This window comes from Macaca mulatta, chromosome 7 (genome assembly GCF_049350105.2).
Source record: "Macaca mulatta isolate MMU2019108-1 chromosome 7, T2T-MMU8v2.0, whole genome shotgun sequence".
Lineage (NCBI taxonomy): Eukaryota > Metazoa > Chordata > Mammalia > Primates > Cercopithecidae > Macaca > Macaca mulatta.
In genome coordinates, this window is record NC_133412.1 from 51016451 (window position 1) to 51044303 (window position 27853).

General features: G+C 43.3%; 1 protein-coding gene across 20 annotated transcripts in view; it reads left to right on the forward strand.

The window, feature by feature from the left end:
• The window catches only part of NEO1 (neogenin 1), a 258851-nt gene extending 230998 nt beyond the window's left edge, over window positions 1–27853 (forward strand). For 7 of the 20 annotated variants that reach the window (XM_015142627.3, XM_015142628.3, XM_015142629.3 and 4 more), the window contains 8 exons: window positions 1149–1217; window positions 5710–5857; window positions 11046–11284; window positions 11890–11982; window positions 16136–16294; window positions 21082–21345; window positions 23964–24100; window positions 25285–27853. In XM_015142627.3, the coding sequence (XP_014998113.2) occupies window positions 1149–1217; window positions 5710–5857; window positions 11046–11284; window positions 11890–11982; window positions 16136–16294; window positions 21082–21345; window positions 23964–24100; window positions 25285–25368 (1193 nt within the window). In that variant the 3' untranslated portion in view covers window positions 25369–27853. 20 annotated transcript variants of the gene reach the window in all.

Below are 27853 nucleotides of genomic sequence, written 5' to 3' on the forward strand. Positions count from 1 at the left end.
ACATTTATGGAACATTTACTATGTGTCAGGCAGTATTAAAAATATTTTGTGGGATTAAATTTCCATTTAATCCTCACAACAGCTTTGTGAAGTGGATACCATTATTATCCCTCTGTTACAATGAGAAAACTGAGGCCCAAAAAGAATAAACAACTTGCCCAAAGTCCAACAGTTGTATATGATGGAGGCAATATGCAAGTGCAGTCAGTCTATTAAACAATGTGCTGTATTAGCCTCTTAGTTAACTTCATAAAACAGCTTTTACTTTGCAATTCTTTCAGACCTCTTTTCAGAAGAAGTATGATATTGCTTTCTGGGTATAAACCTTAGAGCTTTATTGGAAAAAGGTCCTTGTATTTGCTTTTCTCAAGCAGCTTTTCCTATAAATGTGAAGAGCAAAATTCAAGACCAAGTATAAACATTTTTTAAAAAACTGATATTTGCACTTTCTGAGGCCTGCTTCTAGGGTGGTCCTATGCCTGAGGTCAGCAGCCTCACTTAGTATGTTCCCTGATGATGGATTAGGAGACAGTGTCTTTTTCAGCAACTAGGAGGAAGACTGTTTTTTTCACTCCTGAATGTAGGTGACTGAGCAGGAACTGAGAACCTGATTTGAACTTCCATTTACCTTCCTGCTCCTGCTTAGGGTAACTTTATATTCAGAAGGACAACTTTGTAATTTGAGAAAAGAATCTAAACAATACTAATACCTGCTAGGTATCCACATAGCCAGGTCCCTTGGAAGAGTATAGTTCTTTAATGTAGACATTGACCTAATTAGTCCCCTTGGTTCCTTTTCTAGGAGAAGCTACTTTTGCTGTAAGTCCTCTGAGCAGTCCTTTGGGAACTGTTTCCCAAGCTAAAGGAATAGCACCTGCTGTCCCAGCTTCTAAACAGCAGTGACAGTCAGCTCACAGCTGTGAGACAAGGGTGTCAGTCTTTCAGATGCCTCATTGCATAGAAAACTCTACCTTAGTTTGCTTTCCACACGTAGACTATAGATTCCCATGATTTATGTGCTACTTTATTTTCTCATGGACAGAATAGACTAAAAATTGTGTTTTTTGTTTAAAACACTCACTAGCTATGAAGTGGACTGTCACGCCAAATGTGTGGGGTCATTATTGACATGATTTCTTCTCCTTTAGCCTCAGGGTCTGGAGGGAAAGGAAGCCGGCTGCCAGACCTAGGATCCGACTACAAACCTCCAATGAGTGGTAAAGCCCTTCCCATGATGTTTTTTCCTTACTATGGACATGAAGCAGTTTTGCTTAAATTTTTGAAATGTCTTTTATAGCTTATGTATGGTGGGTTGTAGCATATTAACCTATTTTCTTTTACTACTAGATCTAAGTGTTTGCCAAATTACTCCAAGCCCATGCGTTGTAGGACCCATAAATAAAATTGTTTCCCCAGTTATCCAACTTAAGATTAATTCCTAAACAATTTGTTCATCCTGTTGCCTACTGCCTCTAGAAAAGAGTTAGAATTTTGCTTTCAAAAGTAAACCCTCTAGTAGGATTACCCACTATCCAAAACAAACCAAACAAATGCTTTTAGAATCATTGAGTTTTTGCAATACAACTACTTACTGCAATGTTTTTAGTTTAGTAATTCTAGAAAATTCTTCCACTCTCCTAGCCATCCTGAGAGCTGGTGTCTTCTAATTTGATGGTGACACCCCCATCTTTACAGAACTTCAACATGTATAAGCTGCTTTCACACATGAAGTCACAATTGATTCTTACAACACAGTGAAGCAGGGAGAACAGATACCATTATTCCCATTTAATACATTCAGAAACTCAGTGGAGAAGTAATGTGCCTGAGGCCACCTGCTAATTATGGCAGTCCTAGGATCGAAACCCAGGGCTTCTCATTTCGGGTTGTGCTTTTCCCACTGTCGCATTCAACCTAAAAAAGCAGTGGGTCCTATACCAGATGTGGAAACCTACTAGGAATGACTCTTAGTGTCTCTTCACATATGGAAGAAAGAGACATATGAGAAAAACACCTGTCCTCTAGTAACTTATATTCTAATTGTAGGAATACAATGATGTCTTAGTCTCCAGCTATCTACTTACATCAAAAGTGGAACTGCCCAGACTTTAATGAAATCAGCCTTAAAAGAACCAGACAAATGTATATCCTTCCAGAAATAATTATTTTCCAGGTTCCAGGACTCTGTTTATGAGTTTCTTCTTCTCCGTGCATATGTGGCATTTATATTGTGTCCACCGTGTAATTTTTAAGGCTGTGGGGAAAGTAATTACTCCTTTGTCTTTCTTTCATTTATGTATTCACTCATGCATGGCATGTTTTTTTTTTTGGTTTTTTTGGTTTTTGTTTTTTTTGAGATGGAGTCTTGCTCTGTTGCCTAGGCTGGAGTGCAGTGGCATGATCTCAGTTCACTGCAACCTCCGCCTCCTGGGTTCAAGTGATTCTCCTGCCTCAGCCTCCCGAGTAGCTGGGATTACAGGCACCCGCCACCATGCCCCGCTGATTTTTGTGTTTTTAGTAGAGATGGGTTTTCACCATGTTGGCCAGGCTAGTCTTGATCTCCTGATCTCAGGTGATCCACCCACCTCGGCCTCCCAAAGTGCTGAGATTATAGGTAGGAGCCACCACGCCCAGGGCCCGCATGCACATTTTTAAAGATGCAGGCTGTATGTGACAAGCTGTGGGAGCAAGAGGAATGAGTAACAAAATACCTGATAAAGGGAAAGCTTCCAAGAAGAGGTGCCGTCTAACCCGGATCTTCAAGGATGCTAGAAGATTGCTAAATGTCAAGAAAGGGAATGAACATTCCAGGAAGCAATATCAGCATGTGCAGAGGCATGGCAGTATGCTAATAAAACAGCCTGCTCTCCCCAGGAGTCACACTGCATAGAGACAGGGTGGAGATTGACTTGAAAGTGCAGGTTAGAATCAGCCTGTCAAAAACTCAAGTACCAGTGTTAAGAAATAAGAGCTTTATCCTACAAATAACATGTGAAATATCTGACGTGACTGGTACTCTATAACATCCATGTTTTATTGTCAACTATTACTACTCTGATAACAGTGAAGAATAAGTTGGGGGCTAAGAGTATAAAGTCAGGGAAGAGGGGTTAGGAAGCTGTTACAGGCCAGGCATGGTGGCATGCACCTGTAATCCCAGATGCTCAGGAGGCTGAGGCAGGAGAATCACTTGAACCCAGGAGGCGGAGGTTGCAGTGAGCTGAGGTTGTGGTTATGCCACTGCACTCCAGCCTGGGCGACAGAGTGAGATTCCGTCCCCAAAAAAAAAAAAAGAAATAAATAAAAAAACAGTAGTCCAGATGAGGCATAAAGAAATGGCATATATATTGTCCCTGGTAGGACTGTTCTTTGGCAGCTCACTCTTGCTGTATCTTGGAAGAAAGCTTTTGTCCAGCTCACACGTTAGAGGTCAGATGTGATTAAATGAGAATTTGTCAGTTAAATGCAGGAAAGAAACACCGCCGCCTCTGCCTGCCTCCCATACTTCAGCTCCCCAGCCTCTAATTTGCAATGCCTGCCCTACCAAATACTCAACCCTGTAGTTCAGCACTGCTGTTAATGACAGTGTTATAGAAACCCTACTCTAATATGAACAGTATGGTCCATTTTAGTGGCCCCAGTACGATGGTCTTTCCCAAATATAAAAATGTTGTTTTATTGAAGGTCAGTATGTACAGTTTAAATTGTCTGTTTACCTTTTTCTCATAAATGAAAGATAAAAGTGATTGAGCCAAATGTAGAATAAGCTCTTAATCCCTTGTAAGTCAGCCCCAGATTTAGCACTGTACTTAGATATAGTCTATAAAATCAAAGAAGCAAAGTTGGAGGGTCAGTTAATCCGGCGTTGTGGAAGGGATTCCCACAATGAGTGTAAGTTTGGATTAGAACATAAATTTATAAGCCAGATTGTTAGGAGAACCACTTCAGGAGATTTATTTATTTTGTTTGTTTGTTTTTGTTTTCCACCTAGACAGTCTCACTCTGTCGCCCAGGCTGGAGTGCAGTGGTGTGATCTTGGCTTACTGTAAGCTCCGCCTCCCGGGTTCACACCATTCTCCTGCCTCAGCCTCCCGAGTAGCTGGGACTACAGCGCCCGCCGCCGTACCTGGCTAATGTTTTGTGTTTTTTAGTAGAGACGGGGTTTCACCATGTTAGCCAAGATAGTCTCTCTCCTGACCTCGTGATCCACCCACCTCGGCCTCCCAAAGTGCTGAGATTACAGGCGTGAGCCACCGCGCCCAGCCAAGAGATTTTTTTTTTTGAACACACATTCCAGGCCATACTTTGATGGTAGGAATTTCTTCCACTGCATCCCACGCTGGCAGGATGCCTCTTAAGTACTTCCAATAACTAAACACTCATTACTTGGCAAGGCAGCTCATCCCATTATTGTACACCTCTGATTGTTAGAAAGTTAAGAGAGAGAGAGAGTAGCTAGAAGGAAAGACATCAGATATCTCTGGTGGTTAGACATGTGTAGTGGGATTTGCCACATTTTATAATATGAGCATATATAACTTAATAATGAGTAGGGAAGCAAAGAAACGTGCTTCAAGAAATGGAAGACAGCAAGACTTAGAGCTAGATTACAAAGCCTAGACCTCATCCTTTCAGCAATAACAATAATAGGAAAAGGAAAAGAAAATCTCAATTTCCTTCTTCAGGAAATCTGGGTGACAGAGTGAGATTCTATCTCAAAAAAAAAGGGGGGTCCTAAATGGTCCAGCCTCTGCAACTTTTCCAGCCTCATCCCCTTTTTCCTCCTCACTTCCTTCTGACTTGCATCTCTTTGCTTAAACACTGGCTGCATTTCTCTTCTTTGTTAAGAGCTTGTTCCTGCCTCACGGTCCTTCCCCTTGTATGATAGGATCTTTCTTATTCAGATCTCGACTAAATGCCATCTTCTCAGAGAAGCTTTTTCTAACCACTCAATCTAAATTAGCTACCCAGACACTCTGTATCATATCCCCTCATTTTCTTTTTTTCACACCATTCGTTATTAACTAATAATTTCATATTTGTCATTTGTCCCGTTCCCCCACCAAACATTCACATCTTTGTTGTTCACCATTGCACCCTTAGTACCTAGAGCAATGACTGACACATAGTAACCATTCAGTATTTGTCAAATTAAGGCATACTTCAGACCTACTGTTTCTTGAAGTTGAACAAGAGAATTAACTCTGCATAGGCTGTGTATCTATAAAAACAGACTTTACTTTTCATGTAATTTTTATAATCTCAGATATCTGTCTGCTGGGGAAAACTTTTGCTTTGTATGAATGAACATTTTTAAATGGTTTTGAAAACCAGAAAACTAAATGATTTATAAGTGGTGCTTTACAAGACGAGTTTATGTATCACATGAGACACCAGAGAGGCAAGACTCTTTATCTGTCTAAGTATATCTTAACCTTTGAAAGCTCTTGAATGTTCAGTACAATTTGAGAAGCTTTAATTAAGCACTGTCTTTGAGCAGGCTCTGTCCTGAGCACTGTTCACAGGACAGACTCTTAGCTGTCTAGGAGCTCATCATCTAGAGGAGAAAGCCATGTTCACGCAGCACTTTTATATGAGGCAGAGCAATGATCAAGAAGTTCAAGTGAGATATTAATGGTTCTGTAGCTTGATAGTATGCAAGTTTTAAATTCTCTAACACTAACACATATACCATTTCTCTCTCTGCAGGCAGTAACAGCCCTCATGGGAGCCCCACCTCTCCTCTGGACAGTAATATGCTGCTGGTCATAATTGTTTCTGTTGGCGTCATCACCATCGTGGTGGTTGTGATTATCGCTGTCTTTTGCACCCGTCGTACCACCTCTCACCAGAAAAAGTAAGAAGCCCCAAATGCACCCCTTAGATTTTTGGCATCTGATCTTTTGCTTCCATGTGACTTCTGTATATGGAGTGGTACACAAAGTTAAGGCACAAAAATACATGAAAAGGAATTTCAGATATTTTAAAAGAAAATGGGAAGTGGTTCCTCTTACATGTATCAGTCAGTGTCCTGGCAGAAAAGACGTGGCACATTTAAAAGTATTTCAAAAGAGGTGATTTACAAAGTCATAGGTGGGGTTAGGGAAAACTAGGCAGGGATATTCAGAGGCTAGCAGCTATGATAAGACACCATCATCCTTGGGCCTGAAAGGGCAAGAGGAGAGAGCTGTTTTCAGAGATCTGAAACAGTAGGAGAGGGCTTCCTGACAAGAGCAAGGTGAGTGCTAGAGGCATGCAGCTGTTGCCAGACTCCTCCCAGCAGACAGTGGCAGGAAAAGAAACACCTACCCTCCACCTACCCTCCAGCCTCTTGCCAGTGCCTAGTATTAGCTATACCCAGCTAGAAGCCAGGAAACCCAGCAGGATTGCCAAGTAGATGTAGTTAATTTAGCTCAACCTCTCGGGTCACAGAGCCAACTAGAGAATAGATGTGGTGAGGAAAGTGGAAAGTGTCTGGCATTGCTGGTCACCCCTTTGGAATACCGTCTGTACATGCCCGCGGTGAACCCAATGTCCAGGAGTCTGTGGGCATTCTCACAGGCTGTATCACAGCACAAATGCCAGCCTAGGTGGAAGAAGACCGTAGGCCTGTCATTCTAAATCTAAGTTTAAGAATATTTCTAAAGAAGTGCTACCAAGTGTGGAGGGTGGGGGTGGGAGTGGGGTTGCTTTAATGAACAGGAAAGGATCATTGATAATTAATTTATCCGTTTCTCAGAGAGACTAGATGTCTGCTAGCCATGAACTCCTCTGGGATTTTGAGGGTTGTGGCTAATGGTCTAAGTGCAGATAGCAAGGAGCTCAGTTATGTAACGCTTGCTGATACCATACACTCCTACACTTGCAAGAAGCCTTGATCCTAAATTACATTCAACTCAAATATCTGGTTAGCAAGACAGATAGAAAAAAAAGGAGATTCCTGAGTTATTCCTAATAGCAATACCATAATATAGATAATAAAATGACTTTAGTTACAATATCTTGAAAGATCATAAGATGGGGGGTGTTGCTCCACTAGAGAAAGAGAAATTCATGTTTATGTGATTATCCATGTAGACTTGATCTGCCCAAGGCAAGGATGCATGTATTTAATAATTATAAATTTGTTCATTTTCACTGTACCTGTACAGGGCAAGTACAGTCTACCCTGTAACTGCTACTGGTAATGACTTTATGTCATTTTTTGTAGGTTATGTGATATTTTAAATCTCTCTTTCTTTTGCCCAAATGAAATAGCTTTCCATAGCTTGTACTGTATCATTTTTCCAAGAAAATGGAGGCTTCTTTTATAATCTTTCTGACCACTGCCTCTTACAACTCTTCCTTTTTTTTTTTTTCTTTTGAGATGGTGTCTCTCGTTGCCCAGGCTGGAGTGCAGTGGCACGTTCTCGGCTCACTGCAACCTTTGCCTCCTGGATTCAATCAATTCTCCTGCCTCAGCCTCTCAAGTAGCTGGGATTACAGGCACCCACCACCATGCCCGGCTAACTTTTGTATTTTTTAAGTAGACATGGGATTTCACCATGTTGGCCAGGCTGGTCTCGAATTCCCGACCTCAAATCATCCACCTGCCTCAGCCTCCCAAAGTGCTGGGATTACAGGCATAAGCCACTGCGCCCGGCTCCATCTACTTTTAGTAGTGGAAAACTATTATTTTTAAAGCCTCAAAGACTACATTTATTTTTCTACTCTAGAACTTTTCTTCAAGCCTCTTTATTTGACATTTCATATTTATCTTGTCTTTATGAACTTGATTTTATATCTAGTTTTAGAAATATTGGGATCTTTATTTATTGTTCTTTTATTAAAAGAATTTGAAAACCAAAATGACAATTCCTTAGTGCTTTGGAGGACTTCAAAGTAAAATTTTTTTTAGACAGGATTTCAGTCTGTCACCCAGGCTGGAGTGCAGTGGAACAATCTCAGCTCACTGCAACCGCCACCTCCCGGATTCAAGTGATTCTCCTGCCTCAGCCTCCCAAGTAGCTGGGATTACAGGCATGCACCACCATGCCCGGCTAATTTTTGTATTTTTAGTAGAGACGGAGTTTCACCATGTTGGCCAGGCTGGTGTCGAACTCCTAACCTCAGGTGATCTGCCCGCCTGCGCCTCCTTAATAAGGTACTCAGTCTTCAGATTGAAAGTAAGAATATGAGTTGGTAATAGGCTCTATTCTGTGTATTGGCACATCCTACAGATTTGGGTCCCTTTGTCGAAAGTCATCGTATCAGATCTTCACAGGGTTTTCCCCTCCCCCACTTCCCCAGGTATCTGCTTTGCAAGTATTCCATTGACTGTTGAAAAATATAAGTGAGCTTTTCTGGCTACTTTTCTTCCTCTGTAATACCTGAGGTTCATTTAGATGGTAGCTGCTTACAGAGTCTTACAACCTCAAAATTGACAGAGCACTTAGAGAATCTAAACCCTCGTTGGTTCTCAGCACATTCCGCCTTAGCCCTTGACTGGCAACAGATAAGCTGGGCTTCTCCTTCATGAAGAAGGCAGAAGCTGTCAGATGAGAACGACCTCAGCACACCGCCATCAAATCTGACACCTTTCTACATTGGTGATCATAGTTTCCTCTTCCCTCCTAAGTGTACTTCCCCTGTTTGAAGCCAGTTCCACCCTTTACCCCCTGAATCTCATTGTCCTCCATTTTTCTAAGACCTTTTACCTGCTATTATTCCTCTCTCCAGCATAGCTGACCTCTTACTCATTATTGGCCACCTCTTCAGTATTTAAGTGTGCTCTAACTTCTTCTTAATTATAATTAAGGAATAATTATAATTACAACCTTACCCCTACTCCCACCCCCTGTATGGTCCTTATCACCAGCTGCTTACAAACCTGCCTTCTCCACCACAGATTTCCTTGATTACTTGCTTATACTCTTATGTCTGTTCACTCCCTACCCATGCATCAGTCCTTTCTAATCTTTATTCTGCCCCTACCACTTCACCAGAATTGCTTTTGTGGAGGTCACCAGTGACTTCCATATTGCTAAAGCCACAGAACATTTTTCAGTTCTCATCTTAGTCTCTCAACAACATTTCACAGTCAGCTGTTCCTTCCTTCTGGAAACGTGTTCTTCTTTTGTATCCATAACAGCATGTTTTGTTTTGTTTTTGTTTTTTTTCATAGGCCCTCCTGTCTACCTAGCCATCAAATACAGACATTCCTCAGGGCCTGGGCCTGGACTTACTGTCTTCTTTGTTCTCCCCAGGTGATCTCATCTGCTCCCATGGCTTCAGCATTCCAGCTGCTCTTGTATTTCTGTCTCCAGCCAAGGCTTCCCTCCTCTGAGTATCAGACTTGCACACCCAGTTTTCTCTTCTACATTTCTTCTTGAATGTCTCAGAGACACTTCAAATTCAGCACGCCCCGAGCAGAATTCATCATTTTTTCAGGCAAACCCACTTCTGCTGCTTTAAACCCAATGTTAAGTGGCTTAAACCAGAAACCTTAACATCATCCTGTACTCTTCTTTCTTCTTTACTCCCACCTCACCCTACATCCATTTATTTACCAAGACCTGTCATATCTGCCTCCCAAATAACTTTCAAATCTGCCTCTTGCCTCTGCTCCCACTGTCCCATGCCATCAGTTATGGCTGAGATTGCAGTAGCATCCTAGTTGGTCTCCTCTTCTATCCCCAACCCCACAGGGCCATTCTTCACATCATAGCTGGTATAAAGTTTTAACTCAAAAGTGATCTCCTTACTCTCTTGCTTAAAACCATTTAATGGTTTCTCATTACTCACAAAGGGAAGTTCAGACTCTTAGCATTGTCCTAAAAGCTCTGTATGATCTGGTCCCTGACTACCTTTCTAGTATTATTTCACATCATTCTCTGCAGGGTTCACTATGTCCCCACTACTCAGGATTTCTTAAAATCCTTATAATGTACCACCAGGGCATTGCCGTCTGCTTTAGGGTTTTGGCATAAGCTGATTTCACCACCTGGAATGCACTTTCTATTCCCTTTAGGTCTTAGTTTAAATGTCGCTTCCTCCTCTAGGTTTTTCCTGTTCAGCTTAAGTCCAACTTTTAAGAAGTTACTCTAACATTTGGCATTTCAGTAAGCTCAGAACATTTTAAAATAATAGTTCAACATCTGTATTCCTCACTTCACCAAAAATTCTGAGGGCATAGCAGTCTAGCACAGGATCTGGCATACACTGGGTACCCAGTATGTCCTCATTAGGGGTAAATAAGAGAGTGAATGGAGAAGCTAAAACACAGAGGAGTAGACATTGTTGTCCCCATTCTTGACTCCATCTAGTTCGTAGTCCTAGTTTAGCAGTCTTCGAAGTTGTTCCGGCCAGGCGCAGTGGCTCACGCCTGTAATCCCCGCACTTTGGGAGACCGAGGCGGTGGATCACCTGAGTTCAGGAGTTTGAGAACAGCCTGGCCAACATGGTGAAACCCTGTCTCTACTAAAAACACAAAAATTAGCTGGGCATGGTGGCGGATGCCTGTAATCCCAGCTACTCGAGAAGCTGTGGCAGGAGAATCGCTTGAACCCAGGAGGCCAGGTTGCAGTGAGCCAAGATCCCACCATTACACTCCAACCTAGGCAACAAGAGCAGAACTCCATCTCAAAAAAATAAAAAAAAAAGGTTGTTGCCTCCTTCGTTTATAAGCCATAGACTTTCCTTCTACTCCATTGTTATGTTTCTACATTGCTCTAATTGGAAACTTGTGGATGAACCTTCTGGTTTAGAGATTATGTAATGAAAAATGCTATCTTAATCTTTTAACAGTCAAAAAAAGTAGTCACAAGGCAGGATTCAAACATAAAACCCTGGTAAGTATCTCTAAATATGTGTGGACAAAATAGAGATACATTTACTCTCCCCAGGAGCAAGCTTTTTGTTGTTGTTGTCATTGTTGGGGGCAGGAGGTATGTTTTTAGTTTTTGCCTTTGCTTGAAACATCTCTCAGAAAGGCAGTTTTAATCACTCAAGCCTTTTGACGAATATGTTCAAATGAGTTAAGAAGCTTCTCTTAACTTCGTGCCTAGGAAGCGAGCTGCCTGCAAATCAGTGAATGGCTCTCATAAGTACAAAGGGAATTCCAAAGATGTGAAACCTCCAGATCTCTGGATCCATCATGAGAGACTAGAGCTGAAACCCATTGATAAGTCTCCAGACCCAAACCCCATCATGACTGATACTCCAATTCCTCGCAACTCTCAAGATATCACACCAGTTGACAACTCCATGGACAGCAATATCCATCAAAGGCGAAATTCATACAGAGGTACCATTTTAAGTGTAGGTTTTTTCCTCAAATGTTAGGAGACTGGTTTCATTTAAATCATTTTCGCCCTGAGGTTGCCTTCATTTGGCAATTCCTATATGACATCAGATTTAGAGAAATGTGTGTTACAAGATTTGGGAACATATGATAAAGAATAACTAGCTTCTTATGGGAGAGAGGTACTCGTATAGGTACACACCCATACGAGACAATCTTGCAGATCTTTTAGGTCTCTCATCAGGCTTCAGCAGTGTGATATTTAAGCATTTGAGGCTGCTAGCTAGCCCATGTCTGTGCATTTCATTCAGTGTCTTCAGCTGGCTTCCAGCTAGCATTGTGGTATTCAGAACGTTCTTCGTCTGGAGGCTCTTTCAGACACTCTGTGAAGTGTGGCGGGCAGCATTGTGACATCCACATTGATTCAGCAGGAACTCTTATGATGCTCTCATGATCACTTTCCTCTTTATTTCACTTCTTGCAGAAATGTCTTGTCCCCATTGTGTTGTTTGTGAATTCTGAATCCCCTACTAGAAATGTTTCACTGTTGAGGCTGCTCAGTGGCATAGGGCACATGCTGGTAACTAACCTCCACATTTAACATCTAGGGCATGAGTCAGAGGACAGCATGTCTACACTGGCTGGAAGGCGGGGAATGAGACCAAAAATGATGATGCCCTTTGACTCCCAGCCACCCCAGCGTAAGTAGAAGCTTCTCTTTTCCTCAGTGCTACCAATCTGTTCAGTCATGTAGGGGAACAACTATGAATGATCTTTTTGACTTCACTGGATTCTAACACAAAGATAATCTACCAAAGCTTTGACACCTTGAAGGAGGAAGTACCAAATACTTGCCATATTTTGCAACAAACATTATTCTTGAGGCTAGCGTCGTTATGTTTATGGTAAATAAGCTGAAAAGCCAATGTCTCCAGATCCCCAGGAATAGGGAGGTCTCCCTAAAAGTGCATCATATCTCTATAGGAGAGATGGGAAAGCTTCCCTCCAGACTAGGGCTAAGGATGGCCCGATGTTACAAGTTTTCGTTGTGCTTCCTGATACCAGTGCTAATGAGCACCTATGGAATTTATTTTTTTAATTAATAGATTTAAAGGCCAAGCAAGGTGGCCCACACCTATAATCCTAGTGTTTTGGGAGACCAAGGTGGGAGGGTTGCTGGAGGCCAGGAGTTCTAGACCAGCCCGGGCAATGTTGTAGTGGGACCCCATCTCTACCAAAAAAAATAAAAATAAAAATTAGCCATGACAAAAATTAGCCAGGTGTGGTGGTGCATGTCTGTAATCCCAGCTATTCAAGTGGCTGAGGCACGAGAATCTCCTGAACCTGGGAAGCAGAAGTTGCAGTGAGCCAAGATCGTGCTGCTGCACTCCAGCCAGGGTGACAGAGTGAGACTCGGTCTCAAAAAAAAAAAAAATTAAAAAAAAAAAAAAGCCAGGCATCGTGGCACACAACCTGTAGTCCCAGCTACCCAGGAGGCTGAGATGGAAGGATTTCTTGAACCCAGGGTTTAAGGTTGCAGTGAGCTATGATTTTGCACCTTTGCACTCCAGCTTGGGCAACAGAGCCAAGAGCCAGTCTCTAAATTAAAGTAATAAAATTTAAAAATAAAATTATTAGACTTTATATTTTAGAATAGCTTTAGGTTTTATTGTATGGAATTTTTTTTTTTTTTTTTTTTTTTTGAGACAGAGTCAGAGTCTTGCTCTGTCGCCAAGGCTGGAGTGCAGTGGCACGATTTCAGCTCGTTGCAGCCTCTGCCTCCCGGGTTCAAGCAATTCTCCAGCTTAAGCCTCCCAAGTAGCTGTGATTACAGGCACTCACCACCACACCTGGCTAGTTTTTTGTACAGACAGGGTTTCACCGTGTTGGCCAGTCTGGTCTCAAACTCCTGACCTCAGGTGATCCACCCAACTCAGCCACCCAAAGTGCTGGGATTACAGGCATGAGCCACCATGCCCACCCAGCCGGAATTTTTTAAACAACATTTTTCATTCTTGATTCGTGCCTCACTTTGATAAGCATAAAGGTTTCTGAGCCTCTTTTAATACTAGTTGAAATTCAAAATAAATTAAATATCATGACTAAACCAGAAAGCAGTGGGACAAACCAAATCTTTCAAACTACTGTGTCCTCTCTCTTGTCACTGTTTTCAAGGAAATGAAGCCTTTCAGACTAGCTAGCACAGTGGGGCTTGCAGTTGAGGGAATTCTCAGCCATCTGTCAACAAATGATGAGATATAATAGCCATGAATATCATACATGCAACGAGGTGCACCATGACATCGTGCACTTGGAAAAGTTCCTCAAATCCCCAACCTCTTGGTGGAAGCTCCAAGCATGTGGATGTCCGCACACCCATTCCCTCTCCCACAAACACTATACACAAACGTGTAAGATTATTACAAAGATCGTCTTTGAAAGAGTAACACCTTATTTGTTAATAGGTAATTTCAGCTCAGAGTAGCTTATGCTTGTGATCCTTGATGGAAAGAAAGGCCTGGACTTGGAAGCACGCGGGGGAAAATCTGGTTTCCCTCTTATAAGAGGTGCCCTGGATGGGGTTCCCAGGTTTAAAGATACAGATGCCCAAGAAGAGTAAATTAATCCATTCTAGTTGCTTCTGATTGATCAAGAAGATGCTAGCACTACTGCTTATTTGTTTGTTTTGTATAAGACTTCAGTTCCTACCTGAACTGGCTTATTTTGAAAACTTTTAAAATTTTGCTATCTTTATTTCTAGATGTATTTTACTTTTAAATATGTTAAGTAAAAAAGATCTGTTGTCCAGTTGATACCATTCTTTTTTTTTTATGTTGGGGAAGGAGTTTGCACCAATATACAATATTATTTAATTTGTGCCTTAACAGTTGGGTGGGTAAGTGGAATCTTTCAAAAACCTGCAACCCTAAGATCCACTTATGGTGTTTAGGTTTTCAGATACTGTTTTTAAAACCCACATGACTACAGTTCTGTTTCACAAGCTGGTATTCCCTGAGCTCTAGACCCTGGAATGATGCGGGAGCCATGTACCCACCACCCACCTACCCTGGTCTTAAATGACTGAGCAGTGCCAGGAAGGGCTTGCTGGTGCCGGGACATGGCTCCATCCAGGGCCATGCACCAAAGTATCAAGTTCAGAGTCAGCTAACAAGCTGCTGATTTCCTACTATATCCTAGGCAAGCACATTCACACTGCTTTATTTTTTTACTTACCTAGAAAGACTGGAAATGCCTTATAAAGGGAAAAAAGTCCATTTTGTTTTTCCTTTGTGAGAGTTCTAAAATGCTCTCAAATTGTACTTTCCTAGGTAAAAATCAGGTTTATTCCCCCTACCCCAGCCTGAATTCTGGAAAACACTGAGTCTGAAGCACCCACTTCTAAAAACTACCTGTCTTCCCCTAGAGGAGTTGCCGACTCCCCAGTTACCTCAAGAGCCCTCCTCAGGCAGCTTTCCTGTGTTGTGTTTTATTCCCAGGCACAACCTGGAGCCTCTGGTCCCCAAGAGCAGCACCTGAGGAAAAGCCCCTTTTCTGTTCTCAGGCCTTGAGAGGGAAGGAAGGGGCAGCAGTGCTCAGGGGTCCCAGTCATGCCACCTGCTTGCTTGCATGTGGCCAGGACAAGGGATAGCTGGAAAGTAAAGGCATCCGTTTTGTTGAGCAGGATTTCTCTTCAGCAGAGTAATGTTAAATAGCCCCACAAAGACTTTAGGGAGATCCCTGGGGACAGAAGACATTTCAATAGGCCACTAAGTGTTAAGTAAGTTGTATTATTAAGTTCACGAAGCCTTTGTTTAGAGAAAAAAAGATTCCCTGTATTGCTAGTAAGCTTTGGCCTATTTGCCTGTTTGGTGGGGGTAGAGCTGGTTATCTTGACCTTAAAAGCACCATTTCTACAACCACTCCGAGGGAGTTCCTCAGAAAAGTTTATTCCAAGACTCTGGTCTTCTAATTTTATCTGTTTCCATCTCAGATGGATAATGAAGCCTCGTAGAAAGTTGTACATGGAATCTCTGTCTTCATAGAAAGTAATATGTGAAATATGTGTGGAAATTTCAGATTCTTTAGCTAAACACAGTTAATTGAATCCTTAACCAGTGTGAGAAGGAAAAAGCCATTTATTCTCCTAAATGCAGATGGGTATGGCTGAGTCCCCAGACTAGAAGCAGTAAAAGATGGTGCCATCGGCCAGTGATTCATGCTTTTAGTACTAGATGGGACCATCAGAGTTCAATTCCATTTGCATTTATTTTAAGACATGAAAGCTGATTAAGCAGCTACTTATTTATTTGGCCTAAATACCCATTAAATGCTTAATTCAGCAGGTTTAACAAAGGCAGAATGAATTAGGAATATACTCGAAAAAGAAGGGACTTCTTTCTATCCTTTTTAACAGGACAAAATAGAAACTCAATTTATGCGTTGGCTTATGGATTTATATTTTGTGACATATTCAAATAGATATTTGTAATAACTCATGTAATCCATGTTTATTATAGTAGAATTGGAAAATACAGATAAGCCAAAAGAAAAATATTATTTTAATCCTGACCACTCTTCCCTGCAAGATAATCACTGTTAACATTTTAGTATGTATTCCTCAGACCTTTTTTTCTATACATATGTAGACATATGCAAAAGAGTATGTTCATTTTTAAAAAACAAATGTAAAAATCAATGGCTAATTGACCAGATCTAGCCAGCTGCCACCAAAAACCCAAGGGAGTGGTTGGACTGTATGGGAGGTGGGAAGGGGGTGACTTTGCTCTTGAACTGTGATTTGTGTGTGTTTGTGCAAGCGTGTTAAGCATTTCTCTGTCTTGTGTTCATTCACAGCTGTGATTAGTGCCCATCCCATCCATTCCCTCGATCACCCTCACCATCATTTCCACTCCAGCAGCCTCGCTTCTCCAGCTCGCAGTCATCTCTACCACCCGGGCAGCCCATGGCCCATTGGCACATCCATGTCCCTTTCAGACAGGGCCAATTCCACAGGTGAGAGATGAGGATCAAGCCCAGATGGAAACCATTCCAAAGGAGTCAGCAAGCGGAAATGGGGAAGGGCTTGCCCTACTTAGAAGAGGGATTTGGAATTTTTCTATTTTATTTACTTAGCATAACATTTCTGTGACTGACTCAAATTTATTTCTGTAAAATTCACTCCATATTTCTACTTAAGTTTTAAACATTCAGTGCAAAGTTTCCTTTTAGTAAAAACAGTATCTCTAATCACATAAGCATCCCTTGTTCCATAAAATTACACTTTAACTCAGTCCTTTTTTCCAATTTCTTTATTTCTTTTAATCCTCTAATTTGAAAGGAAAACTCATCCTGGGTGATTTCAGACACTCGTGGTTGCCTTTGCCTGGCAGTCACCCTAACGTTGGGTAGGTCCAAAGGTTAACTGTTACATACAGGTTACTTCCACCGTGGACCAAAGTGCAAACAACATCCAAGGGGCAGTGGGGCCACCAGCCACGTGGAGTTGTGTGTATTGTAAACCACAGGGTGCCTGATGTAAACCTCAGGATTATTAAAATTAGGAAGGGATGCCCAGGAATAGATCCTCTCTGCAGAAACAGGAAATTAGCATAACAATCTGCAGTGTATTTAAAGAAACATGTTGCTAGACAAACAAGTCCCAGTTTGGAAATCTTAGAAAACCGCATTATCAAAGTTTTAAGGAGGAAATAGTGAAGGTGTGGGGACAGCAAGTGATGTAAGTATTATTCTTCATTAATTGAAAATTAATTTTCATCCTCAGTTTTAAACGGCAAGCCTAGCAACTTCTCATATATTCAACGTATTATTTTTCCACCATTTGAAACTTGCCTATTAATAGTTATTATGTTACTGATAGAACTGAGTTTTGCTGCTCTGGGGAATAAGGGAATTTCAAGTGAGTTCCATTTTAAAAGAACCTCAAAACTTTATGCTGGAAGTTTGGGTTCCTAGTAATATCCCCATTTTTTAAAGTTTTTTGTTTCTCTTTGGTTTTTTTGTTTGTTTTTGAGACAGAGTCTCACTCTGTCGCCCAGGCTGGAGTGCAGTGGCGCGATCTCGGCTCACTGCAACTTCCACCTCCTGGGTTCAAACAGTTCTCCTGCCTCAACCTCCCAACTAGCTGGGATTACAGACACACGCCACCACGCCCGGCTGATTTTTGTATTCTTAGTAGAGACGAGGTTTCCCCATGTTGGCCAGACTGGTCTCAAACTCCTGACCTCAAGTGATCCGCCTGCCTTGGCCTCCCAAAGTGCTGAAATTACAGACATGAGCCACCACACCCGGTCCCCATTCTTTCAAGTTTTTATCAATCATAAACATACCCAAAACATCAAATGAAGCTTTATTAAGGGGTGTGTAATAATTCCTGACATTATCTACTCCCAAAGCTATTACCTGATTTGGAGAATGCTGCTTGAACTCACATCTAAATTTGGCCTTCCAGGCTGAGCACTGTGGCTCATGTCTGTAATTCTAGCACTTTGGGCGACTGAGGCAGGAGGATCGCTTGAGTCCATGACCAGCCTGGGCAACAAGGCAAGACCCCGTCTCTACTAAATATTAAATATTATTTATATATATGTATATATATTTGACCTTTCTACTATCTCCTTCCAAATCCCAATTTGAAGTCCTGCATTTAGGAAAGATGGTTTACAACATAGACAGTTACTCCAGCCAGCTGCATGGAGAGCCAAAGTCTGCCTTACGGACATAGTCTCAAGTAGAACAGAGGACCAGAAAGCAGCCGCCACACCGCTCTTAGAAAGGAGGTTTTGTGCCCAACCCTGTTTCTCCATTTTTAAGGCCAGGGAATCTCACACGCTAGGATGTGGTCCTGCTTGAGTGGATGGCAGGCACCTTCCAATCAAATCAGGCCCTCCTCCTTCCTGCTGGGGTTGGGGATTGGAGAGGAGCATGGCAGCTCCTACCCAGCCCTCTCCCTTGTGATTTAGTGTTGGTAAGCATTCCCTTCTCTATGGACCTAGGCAGAAAGTGAAGAGGGGGAAAGAATAATTTGCATTACTAAGAGAGTCCATGCTTTGATGACTAGTTGCATAAAGGAAGGTAAAACTAAAGTGATAGACTCGCTGAAGACTGGTTTGAAATGTAGAGCAAGTATCCAGAAATGATCAAAGTTCTTTTTCACTATTGCACTTTTTTAAGCTTTTGTGTCTGGAGCTCAGAGAGTTGCCACAGCTTGGTATATGTGGGCTAGGCAGGGCCAGCCTCTGCTCTAAGGAACATTCACTATGTCACCACCACTTGGCATTGGAAAAGCACTTTACTCTTGTCCAATCACTTAGCCAGTGTGAACTCTGTGTGTCTTAACTCTTTAAGAGGCAAGTCAGTCACGAAGTAGGCCCCTTGCCAAAGCAGGAATTTTACTTATAGCATGGATTCTGAGCAGGCCAGTGATTTTGCACAGTGTCAGGGAGCACCCTTCGTGTAGAAAGCAACATGCTTGGGGCTCCTGGAGTTGTAAAAGGCAGCCCTGGTCTGTGGTAGCAGGCCAGGGTGCTGACTCATATAGGCAACCCCATTTTCCTTTTTCACCTTTTGCACCATCTCTTTGGCCCTCAGAAGCTTATATATCTAGTTACAGACCATTGAGGCAGTCAGGAGAGGCCTGTTTGCCCAGAGCTGATCTAACATACCTGCCAATACAGGCTGACATGGTCTGGACATGAGTTTACTCTTCTCTCTCCTCCTCCCTGCTACCCTTCCTAGCCAGCTTCTACCCTGCCCAGCTTCTACCCCACCCAGGATCACACGGGGACCACCAGCTCCCCCACCCTGGGGATGGGTAACTTGAGCAAGCCTAAGAAGAGATCCTCAGCACACCCCTTTAAGGGATGAGGAGTGGCCTAAGCCTGGTAGGGCCAACACAGTCAGGCACACTTGGGAGGGTGTATGAGTCCCTCATTCGTGGACCCGAGATCAGAGGTGCCACTCATGACTGGTGTGGCCTGACTTCTCAGAGCCCGAGGGTACAGATTCACTGCTACCTCAGCAACAAAGACAGGGAAATGTGTTGGATTTCTGCAGATTGCTCATGCTTTACAGTATCCCCATCTGTGGGGATACATTTCAAGATCCGCCCTCCCCCCCTCCCAGTGGAGGCCTGAAATCACATGTAGTACTGAACCCTTTATATCTGCTTTCTCTATCTGATAACTGAGACAGCTGCTAAGTGACTCAAGGGCAGGTAGCATACGCAGTCTGGAGAGGCTGGACTAAGGGATAATGCACATCCCCAGTGGAATGGCGCAAGATTTCATCATACTACTCAATGGTGCACATTGTAAAGCTTATGAATTATTTATTTCTGGAATTTTTCATTTACATTTTTGGACAGCAGTTGGCCACAGATAATTGAAACCATTGAAAGCAAAAGCGTGGATAAGGGGGACTACTGTACTTGCTAAGGTTGAGAACTCCAGAAGTCAGAAGAGGCCTTCAGGCTTCCTGGTACAGTTCATTGTCCTGAGCTGTGTCCTCTGTGCCTCTCCTCACGGGTGGGGAAGGTGGTCACCAGCTCACGCTGTTGGAAGGGTCTTCCTCATGTGGTCTCCTCGGGCCTTGGTGCTGCTTCTGCCCCACAGGGTAGGGGCAGGTGGTACTCTGTGTGTGGAAAGGTGTGTGGTGGTCCAGAGCATGTGTGTGGAAGTCAGAAGGCAGGGATTCAGATTCCACCCTGCTAGTTCTAACTGTGCAAATGGGCAATTTGCTTAACTTCCCAGTGCCTTCTGAGTTACTTTGAGCATCGAGTGAGTTAATGAATGTAAAGCAGCTAGCATAGTGCCTGGCTTAAAGTAAGCACCCAGTAATTTACAAAGAAAAGAATATTTTCAGATATTCAAGCACCGTGTTCAGTACTTTTCATACATCTCATTTAATCCTCAAAGAATTATGTGTTATTCTCCCTCTTTTGTAGATGAAGAAACTGAGACTCAGATATACTCAGTGACTTTGTCAAATTCACCCAGCTAGTATGCAAAGATTAGAGTCCAGATCTGTCTGATTCCAGAGTCCACGCTTTTCTACCCTGCTGTGCTGCCTTCCAGAAGAACTGCCCCTTCTTATATTTTGAGATTGTTATCATGTTCTTCCTGAGCCTTCCCTTCTCCAGGCTAATCTATCCCCATTTCTTTCTCTGAATCAAAAATGCCCTTCATTTGGCATGATCTGAAAGCTGTGTGCAGACCTCTGGGCTGCTCTGTTCGTTGCCCGGTTCTCACTTGAGCTATGGGGTTTTTGCTCTGATGAGGCCATGCACAGCCCCTGGAGGCATGAAGGCCTGTGGCATTGGCCTCTCCTGCAGTGACCGCCAGGCCTTGTCAGTAGAGCTGGCTACTGTCAGGTACCCAGCCAGCCTTGGTGATTAGCCATGGTTGTCTATGAAAGGCCACTCTCTTAAGATTCCAGCGAGTGAAGTTTTAAATTTTCTTTTATACTTATTTATATCTTAATATCTTAGCAATCTCAGGAACCTTTACATGTGCTCCATAGTAAATAATGAGAAGAACTTTAAATCTATAAAATTGTGACCACTTAGCTGTGAGGTGAAAAACTGGAATAGCTGGTTGAGTACAAAATTGTTCGAGACTCCATTCTTATCCCTGGCAGTGGTGCTAATCCATGTTCTCTTGGACTAGCACTGATCACAAGTGCTATTGAGCTGGTTTAGGGAACCCCTAGAAGTAGCCAAACTCTGGGACTTTCACATATTTAATGGCAAAAGAAATACTAACATTTAGACTTTCTTGCTGTAGAATCCGTTCGAAATACCCCCAGCACTGACACCATGCCAGCCTCCTCGTCTCAAACATGCTGCACTGATCACCAGGACCCTGAAGGTGCTACCAGCTCCTCTTACTTGGCCAGCTCCCAAGAGGAAGATTCAGGCCAGAGTCTTCCCACTGCCCATGTTCGCCCTTCCCACCCATTGAAGAGCTTCGCCGTGCCGGCAGTCCCGCCTCCAGGACCTCCCACCTATGATCCTGCATTGCCAAGCACACCATTACTATCCCAGCAAGGTGAGTGAGGATGGCAGCATACCTGGAGGGACCCTTTGACTCAAGCTTGGATAAAGTCACCCCTTCCTTGAAGTATAGCAAAGCAAATATCCTCCAAGCCTATCCCAGCAATTCAGTTAGAGTAGCAGTGTGCCACTGTCCCACCCAAGAAGTTTGTGGGCTGACCTTTTGAATTGGGTTTGATGTGCAGCACCTTTGGTGGTAAGTCCAATGACATGGGAATGGATAGCAGATCTAGTCTGCCCAGCCCCCTGGGATCACCTCACTTCATAAGGTCCCTGCAAACTAGAGAAGGGATCAGGGAGGCCAAGGCTTGGACTCATAGGGTGGTGAAAGCAGAGGGAACCTCAGGATAGGGAAAGGAACCCTGTGAAGGGAAAGTCATTTACCCAAATCCACACAGCTCAGTAACAGTCCCCTGACCTCAAAGGTATGCTTGCTTTCTGCACTTAATTGTTACCTATTCATTTGTTTTAGAATAAGTCAGTGATTTTCACAATTTCTGGTCTCAGTGCCCCTTTATAGCTTAAAAGCTATTGAGCATATAAAAGAGCTTTTCTTCATGTGGGTTATATCTATCACTATTTACCGTATTCAAATTAAAGCTAAGAAATTTTTGAAGTATTTTATTCATTTAAAAAAGCAATTATCTATCATGTTAGGATAACCAGCATATTTTTATGAAAAACTATTTTCCTTTTTTTTTTTTTTTATTTGGGACGGAGTCTCACTCTGTCACCCAGGCTGGAGTGCAGTGGTGCAATCTCGGCCCACCGCAAGCTCCACCTCCCAGGTTCACGCCATTCTTCTGCCTCAGCCTCGCAAGCAGCTGAGACTACAGGTGCCCACCACCATGCTCAGCTAATTTTTTGTATATTTAGTAGAGATGGGGTTTCACTGCCTTAGCCAGGATGGTCTTGATCTCCTGACCTCATGATCCACCTGCCTCGGCCTCCCAAAGTGCTGGGAATGCAGGCATGAGCCACCATGCCCGGCTGAAAAGCAACTATTTTCAAAACAAAAATATAGTGAGAAGAGTCGTTTTATTTTTTGCAAATCTCTTTAATGTCTGGCTTAATAAAAGACAGCTGGATTTTCCTATCTGCTTCTGCATTCAATCTGTTGCAATATGGTGTTTTGGTTGAAATATAAGAAGAAAATCTGGTCTAACAGATATGTAATTGGAAAAGGAAAGAGTATTTTTATAACCTTTTCAGATAATTGTGGATATTCTTTTTTGATACTACAGCAAAACTCAACAAGTTGTAGTCTTTTAAAGGTTTGTTTGTAAAGTGAAATCTGAAACCTTATCTATGAACCATTTATACTTTATTCCATTAAAATTCATTCATCTGTCTTGCATTTAATGCACCATACTAAAACATCACGTCAGTCATTTAGAAAATATTGGTTCACTACATTATACAAATTCTGCAAATAGTGATACATTTCATTCAGTATCTAAAAACATATTCATTAATATCATCAAAATGTGTAAGTATTAAGTTCTCAAGACCATGGTGGCAGATGCAAGTTTTCCAAAATGTTCATTTTTACTTAAAACTTAAATTTTATCATTGGCAGGAAACACTATCCATTGTGTGCCTTGAATTGACAGGCTCACTTTGTTCATTTTCTAAAAGATGTCTCAAGAACCAGTTTGTCTGTCTATGAACTAACAGTGATATTCCATGATAAAAACATTCAACTCAAAACTCAAAGTGCCTTTATTTAAGACAGCTGTTGGCCGGGCGCAGTGGCTCATGCTTGTAATCCCAACACTTCGTGAGGCCGAGGCAGGTGGATCACCTGAGGTCAGGAGTTCAAGACCAGCATGGCCACCATGGTGAAACCCCTTCTCTACTAAAAATACAAAAAATTAGCGGGCATGGTAGCAGACGCCTGTAATCCCAGCTGCTCGGGAGGCTGAGGCAGGAGAATCACTTGAACCCAGGAGGCGGAGGTTGCAGTGAGCCAAGGTCGCTCCACTGCCCTCCAGCCTGGGCAATAAGGAGATACTGCGTCTCAAAAAAAAAAGATAGCTGTCATACTTTGTACACAGCTGAAGTACTTCATGCATACTTTCCATTTTGTCACATACAGTAAGGTCAAGATGTAGTAAAAAAAAATATATTTACTCCTTTATTAACAATGGTTCTTAGTGAAACTGGCTTTTTTAAACTGCAAGTGCATGTCAGTGAATGGCTTTACAGTTTGGCACCACTGCCTTAATTTGTACTAAGCCTCCAGCAGCTCACCCACTATTGCCTTTGTGTCCTCAGTGCAAAGGCAAACACAGTGGAAAGGCAAATAATGTCTTATTATGCGGAGAGCTTTGGCCTCCCAGATATCCTGCAAGGGTTCGTGGACCACCACACTTAGAGAACCACTGGACTAGGATATTGGTTTTCTAGAGCCAATGGAATATTTTCTCTGGCCTCATGAATGCCCTGCTGTCTCCCTCCTTCCCTCTTGTTCCGGTAACTTTTCAGAGCAATATCCGCGCAGTGGGTCTGTGTGTCTCTCTCACCCTGAAGCAGCACTTGGACCTTAGGGCCTTCATGAGGTCTAGGGGAGGCAGGCTTGGCCACATACCTGACGGTGCCCTTTCCCCTCAGCTCTGAACCATCACATTCACTCAGTGAAGACAGCCTCCATCGGGACTCTAGGAAGGAGCCGGCCTCCTATGCCAGTGGTTGTTCCCAGTGCCCCTGAAGTGCAGGAGACCACAAGGATGTTGGAAGACTCCGAGAGTGTAAGTTCGTGGGGCCATCAGTCCAGCCAGATTGTCTGGGAACATGCCCCAGGGCCTGAGACTGCTGGTCAAGCTGATATTCTGTACATTCCAGGCTCGCCACCCAGAACTATGAAGCAGATGCACTCATTCATTCAGTAGAAACAGTGTTGAGCATCTTTTCTGAGCCAGGAACTATGCTGAGGATTTGGTCTACTTTCTTTCCCATAACCACTGTTGTTTTTTTGTTTTTTTGTTTTTTTGTTTTTTTGTTTTGAGAGAGGGTCTTGCTCTGTCGCCTGGGCTGGAATACAGTGGCACGATCTCGGCTCACTGCAACCTCTGTCTCCCGGGTTCAAGGGATTCTCCTGCCTCAGCCTCCTGAGTAGCTGGAACTACAGGCGCCCGCCACCATGCCCGGCTATTTTTTTGTATTTTTAGTACAGACGGTGTTTCACTATGTCGGCCAGGCTGGTCTTAAATTCCCGACCTCAGGTGATCCACCTGCCTTGGCCTCCCAGAGTGCTGTGATGACAGGTGTGAGCCACTGCACCCGGCCCCCATATCCACTCTTGAACGTCTTAAATTAGCTTTTCACACAGCCCAGCTAATGGCCCCTCCCCCCACTTCCTGCCTGCCTTTTAGTTCTGTCCCTTCTCTCATTGTTCTTCTTTTCTTGGTTTGAACCATTCATACGTTCCCTCAGTTCTACTCTGTGACCTTTCCTGAGCAAGATACTGGAGGAGAAGGTGCTTGAGTGGTTGCTGTCAAAACAAAAATCACCAGGGTCTCTCTTTGATCTTTCACTCTCAAACTCCAGTAAAAATGTTTTGCCTCTAAATTTCCAGGTATAGGATTCTCTAAGCGGAAAGCTTGGGGCCCAGAGATCCAGGGACATACCGACTGTGCTGACTGGGGCAGAGACCTAGAAGGGGCAAGCAGCAGGCCTTCTGGCTTGTGAGGTCATTGTGACCCTGGGGAGTGTGTGTTGGGAGAAAGGCATTGTGCATTATCAGGAAACGGGATCCCAGTGACCTTGGGTCTCTCCTGCTACTTTCCACTCTTTTGAGCCACCCTGCGTGTTAGTAGCCCATTTTCTGGGACCATGTGACTACTGACCACATGATGCTTTGGCCTCTCTCTGGGCTCTCCTTTCTGGGTTGCTCCCTGGATCTGGCCCAGTAACAGTGTTTTCTTTTCCATAGAGCTATGAACCAGATGAGCTGACCAAAGAGATGGCCCACCTGGAAGGACTAATGAAGGACCTAAACGCTATCACGACAGCATGACGACCTTCACCAGGACATGACTTCAAACCTGAGTCTGGAAGTCTTGGAACTTACCTTGAAAACAAGGAATTGTACAGAGTACGAGAGGACAGCACTTGAGAACGCAGAATGAGCCAGCAGACTGGCCAGCGCCTCTGTGTAGGGCTGGCTCCAGGCATGGCCACCTGCCTTCCCCTGGTCAGCCTGGAAGAAGCCTGTGTTGAGGCAGCTTCCCTTTGCCTGCTGATATTCTGCAGGACTGGGCACCATGGGCCAAAATTTTGTGTCCAGGGAAGAAGCGAGAAGTGCAACCTGCATTTCACTTTGTGGTCAGGCTGTGTCTTCGTGCTGCGACTGCATCACCTTTATGGAGTGTAGACATTGGCATTTATGTACAATTTTATTTGTGTCTTATTTTATTTTACCTTCAAAAACAAAAACGCCATCCAAAACCGAGGAAGTCCGTGGTGTTCTCCACAAGTGGTTGACATTTGACTGCTTGTTCCAATTATGTATGGAAAGTCATTGACAGTGTGGGTTGTTCCTGGGGTTGGCTTGTTTTTTGGTTTTGTTTTTGTTTTTTAATTCTGAGTCATTGCATCCTCTACCAGCTGTTAATCCATCACTCTGAGGGGGAGGAAATGTTGCATTGCTGTTTGTAAGCTTTTTTATTATTTTTTTATTATAATTATTAAAGGCCTGACTCTTTTCCTCTCATCACTGTGAGACTACAGATCTATTTGAATTGAATGAAATGTAACATTGAAAAGACTTGTTTGTTGCTTTCTGTGCAGTTTCAGTATTGGGGCGGGGTGGGGGGCTGAGGTTTGGTAATAGGAAATGGAGGGGCTGCTGAGGTCCTGTGAATGTTTCCGTCATGTACTTTCTTCCAGAAGCCTGCAGAGAATGGAAGCATCTTCTTTATTGTCGTTTCCTGGCATGTCCATCCTTATTGTCACTACATTGCTACTGGAGTTTGATTTGGATCTGGTTTTAAAATTCTTCTGTGCAATAGGTGGGTTTGAGGATTTAGCAGCCCTGATGTCTTGGTCATAGCCTGGTAAGAATGTCCATGCTGAGGAGACGGGTGTTGTATTTCTAATTGCATGAGTCACACAGAATAGGGTAAGAGCCTGACCCTATTCTGTAAATCAGAAAGCAAGGATGGAGACCTTTCCTGCTGCTATTATTGGCTCTCTTTGAGGAAGTTGGAGGTTAAGGAAGGAACTTTGTTTCCACATAAGACGACTCCTCCTCTCTAGTTCCAGTCTTCAACCAGTCCAGCGCTCTCTTCCACACTTCAGACCCCTTCAGAGAAAGCATTAGCAGGAGGAATGAGACAAGGCAGAGCTGCAGTGCCCCCTGAGGCTTCCACACATCTTTCTGAATATTATTTTTCAAGTAACAAGGGACAGAGACAGCGGAAGCAGCTGCCCGCTCCCCTGTCCCAGCAGCTCAGCTAAGTCCTGATGAGAATGAAGCCACAGGAGTTTCCTGAGGTGAACCCAATGGCTCAGCCACACTTGGAAGCCGTTGCCTTTGCACATAGTTCTTGGGTTCTTTTTCCTAAAGAGGTAAGGAGCTGAGGTGTGTGGTTTTTTAATATTAAGAATATATCATGGAAAACACAGGACTGATGCTCAGGCATCTTCCTCTACTCCCCAACAGATCTCCAGAAGACAGTGTGGAAGGCAGTGTAGACAGTAAATCGGGCTTCAGTTCTATAGCCAAGAAGAGATCAGCTGCTGAAACCACCAGTGGGTACCCCAGGTCACCTGCCTTTGAATTTGGGGATTTCCCACTTTGGGATCTTACCACATATTTGCTTTTTCACAAGATGAACTCTTTGTATTTATGATTTGGAGGCAATGAAAGGTGCAATGCGGGAGCTGCTGCTGCCGAGCTAGCTGATCGCGTGGGGGTGCCAGGCGGGATTCCGGAAAACCAGTGCACTTCAACTGATCTTGAAGAGAGCTGTCCAAGCACTCTGGCCACCACAGAAACTACCTTGTGCCCAAAGAACATGCTCAGTATTTGGGGCATTTCGTCCCACGAACCCTGACCTTCTGTTACCTCAGGGCCTTGGTACCTGGATACTGCCACAGAATTGGGGCGGGTGGGGGAGGGGCCTATTTTTAAATAAAATAACTTCAAAGTTGAGGGTTTTTTTAAAAATTAAGAAAAAGGAAAGCTATTCTGTATTGCACCTTTTCACAATTTAATACATTTTCTTACGTTTTCCTGTGATTTTTGAAACTAAACCATTGCGTGTCTGTAGTGTCCTAGTTGAGCTGCTGCTCAGCGGCTTCCTTGGGGGATGTGGAACGCCTGTGTCTGTCGCCGCACTGCCTGTGGGAGGGGTGCAGAGGGCTGCTGGGACTGGCGTCTGTACACACTTGTTTGGCCTTTTCTGTAGTTGATGCTGTAAACTCTATGGCTTTTTAAAAACGATTTCATGTTTTTATTTAGTATTGGAAATCCAATACACTTTTTTAATCCAATCAAA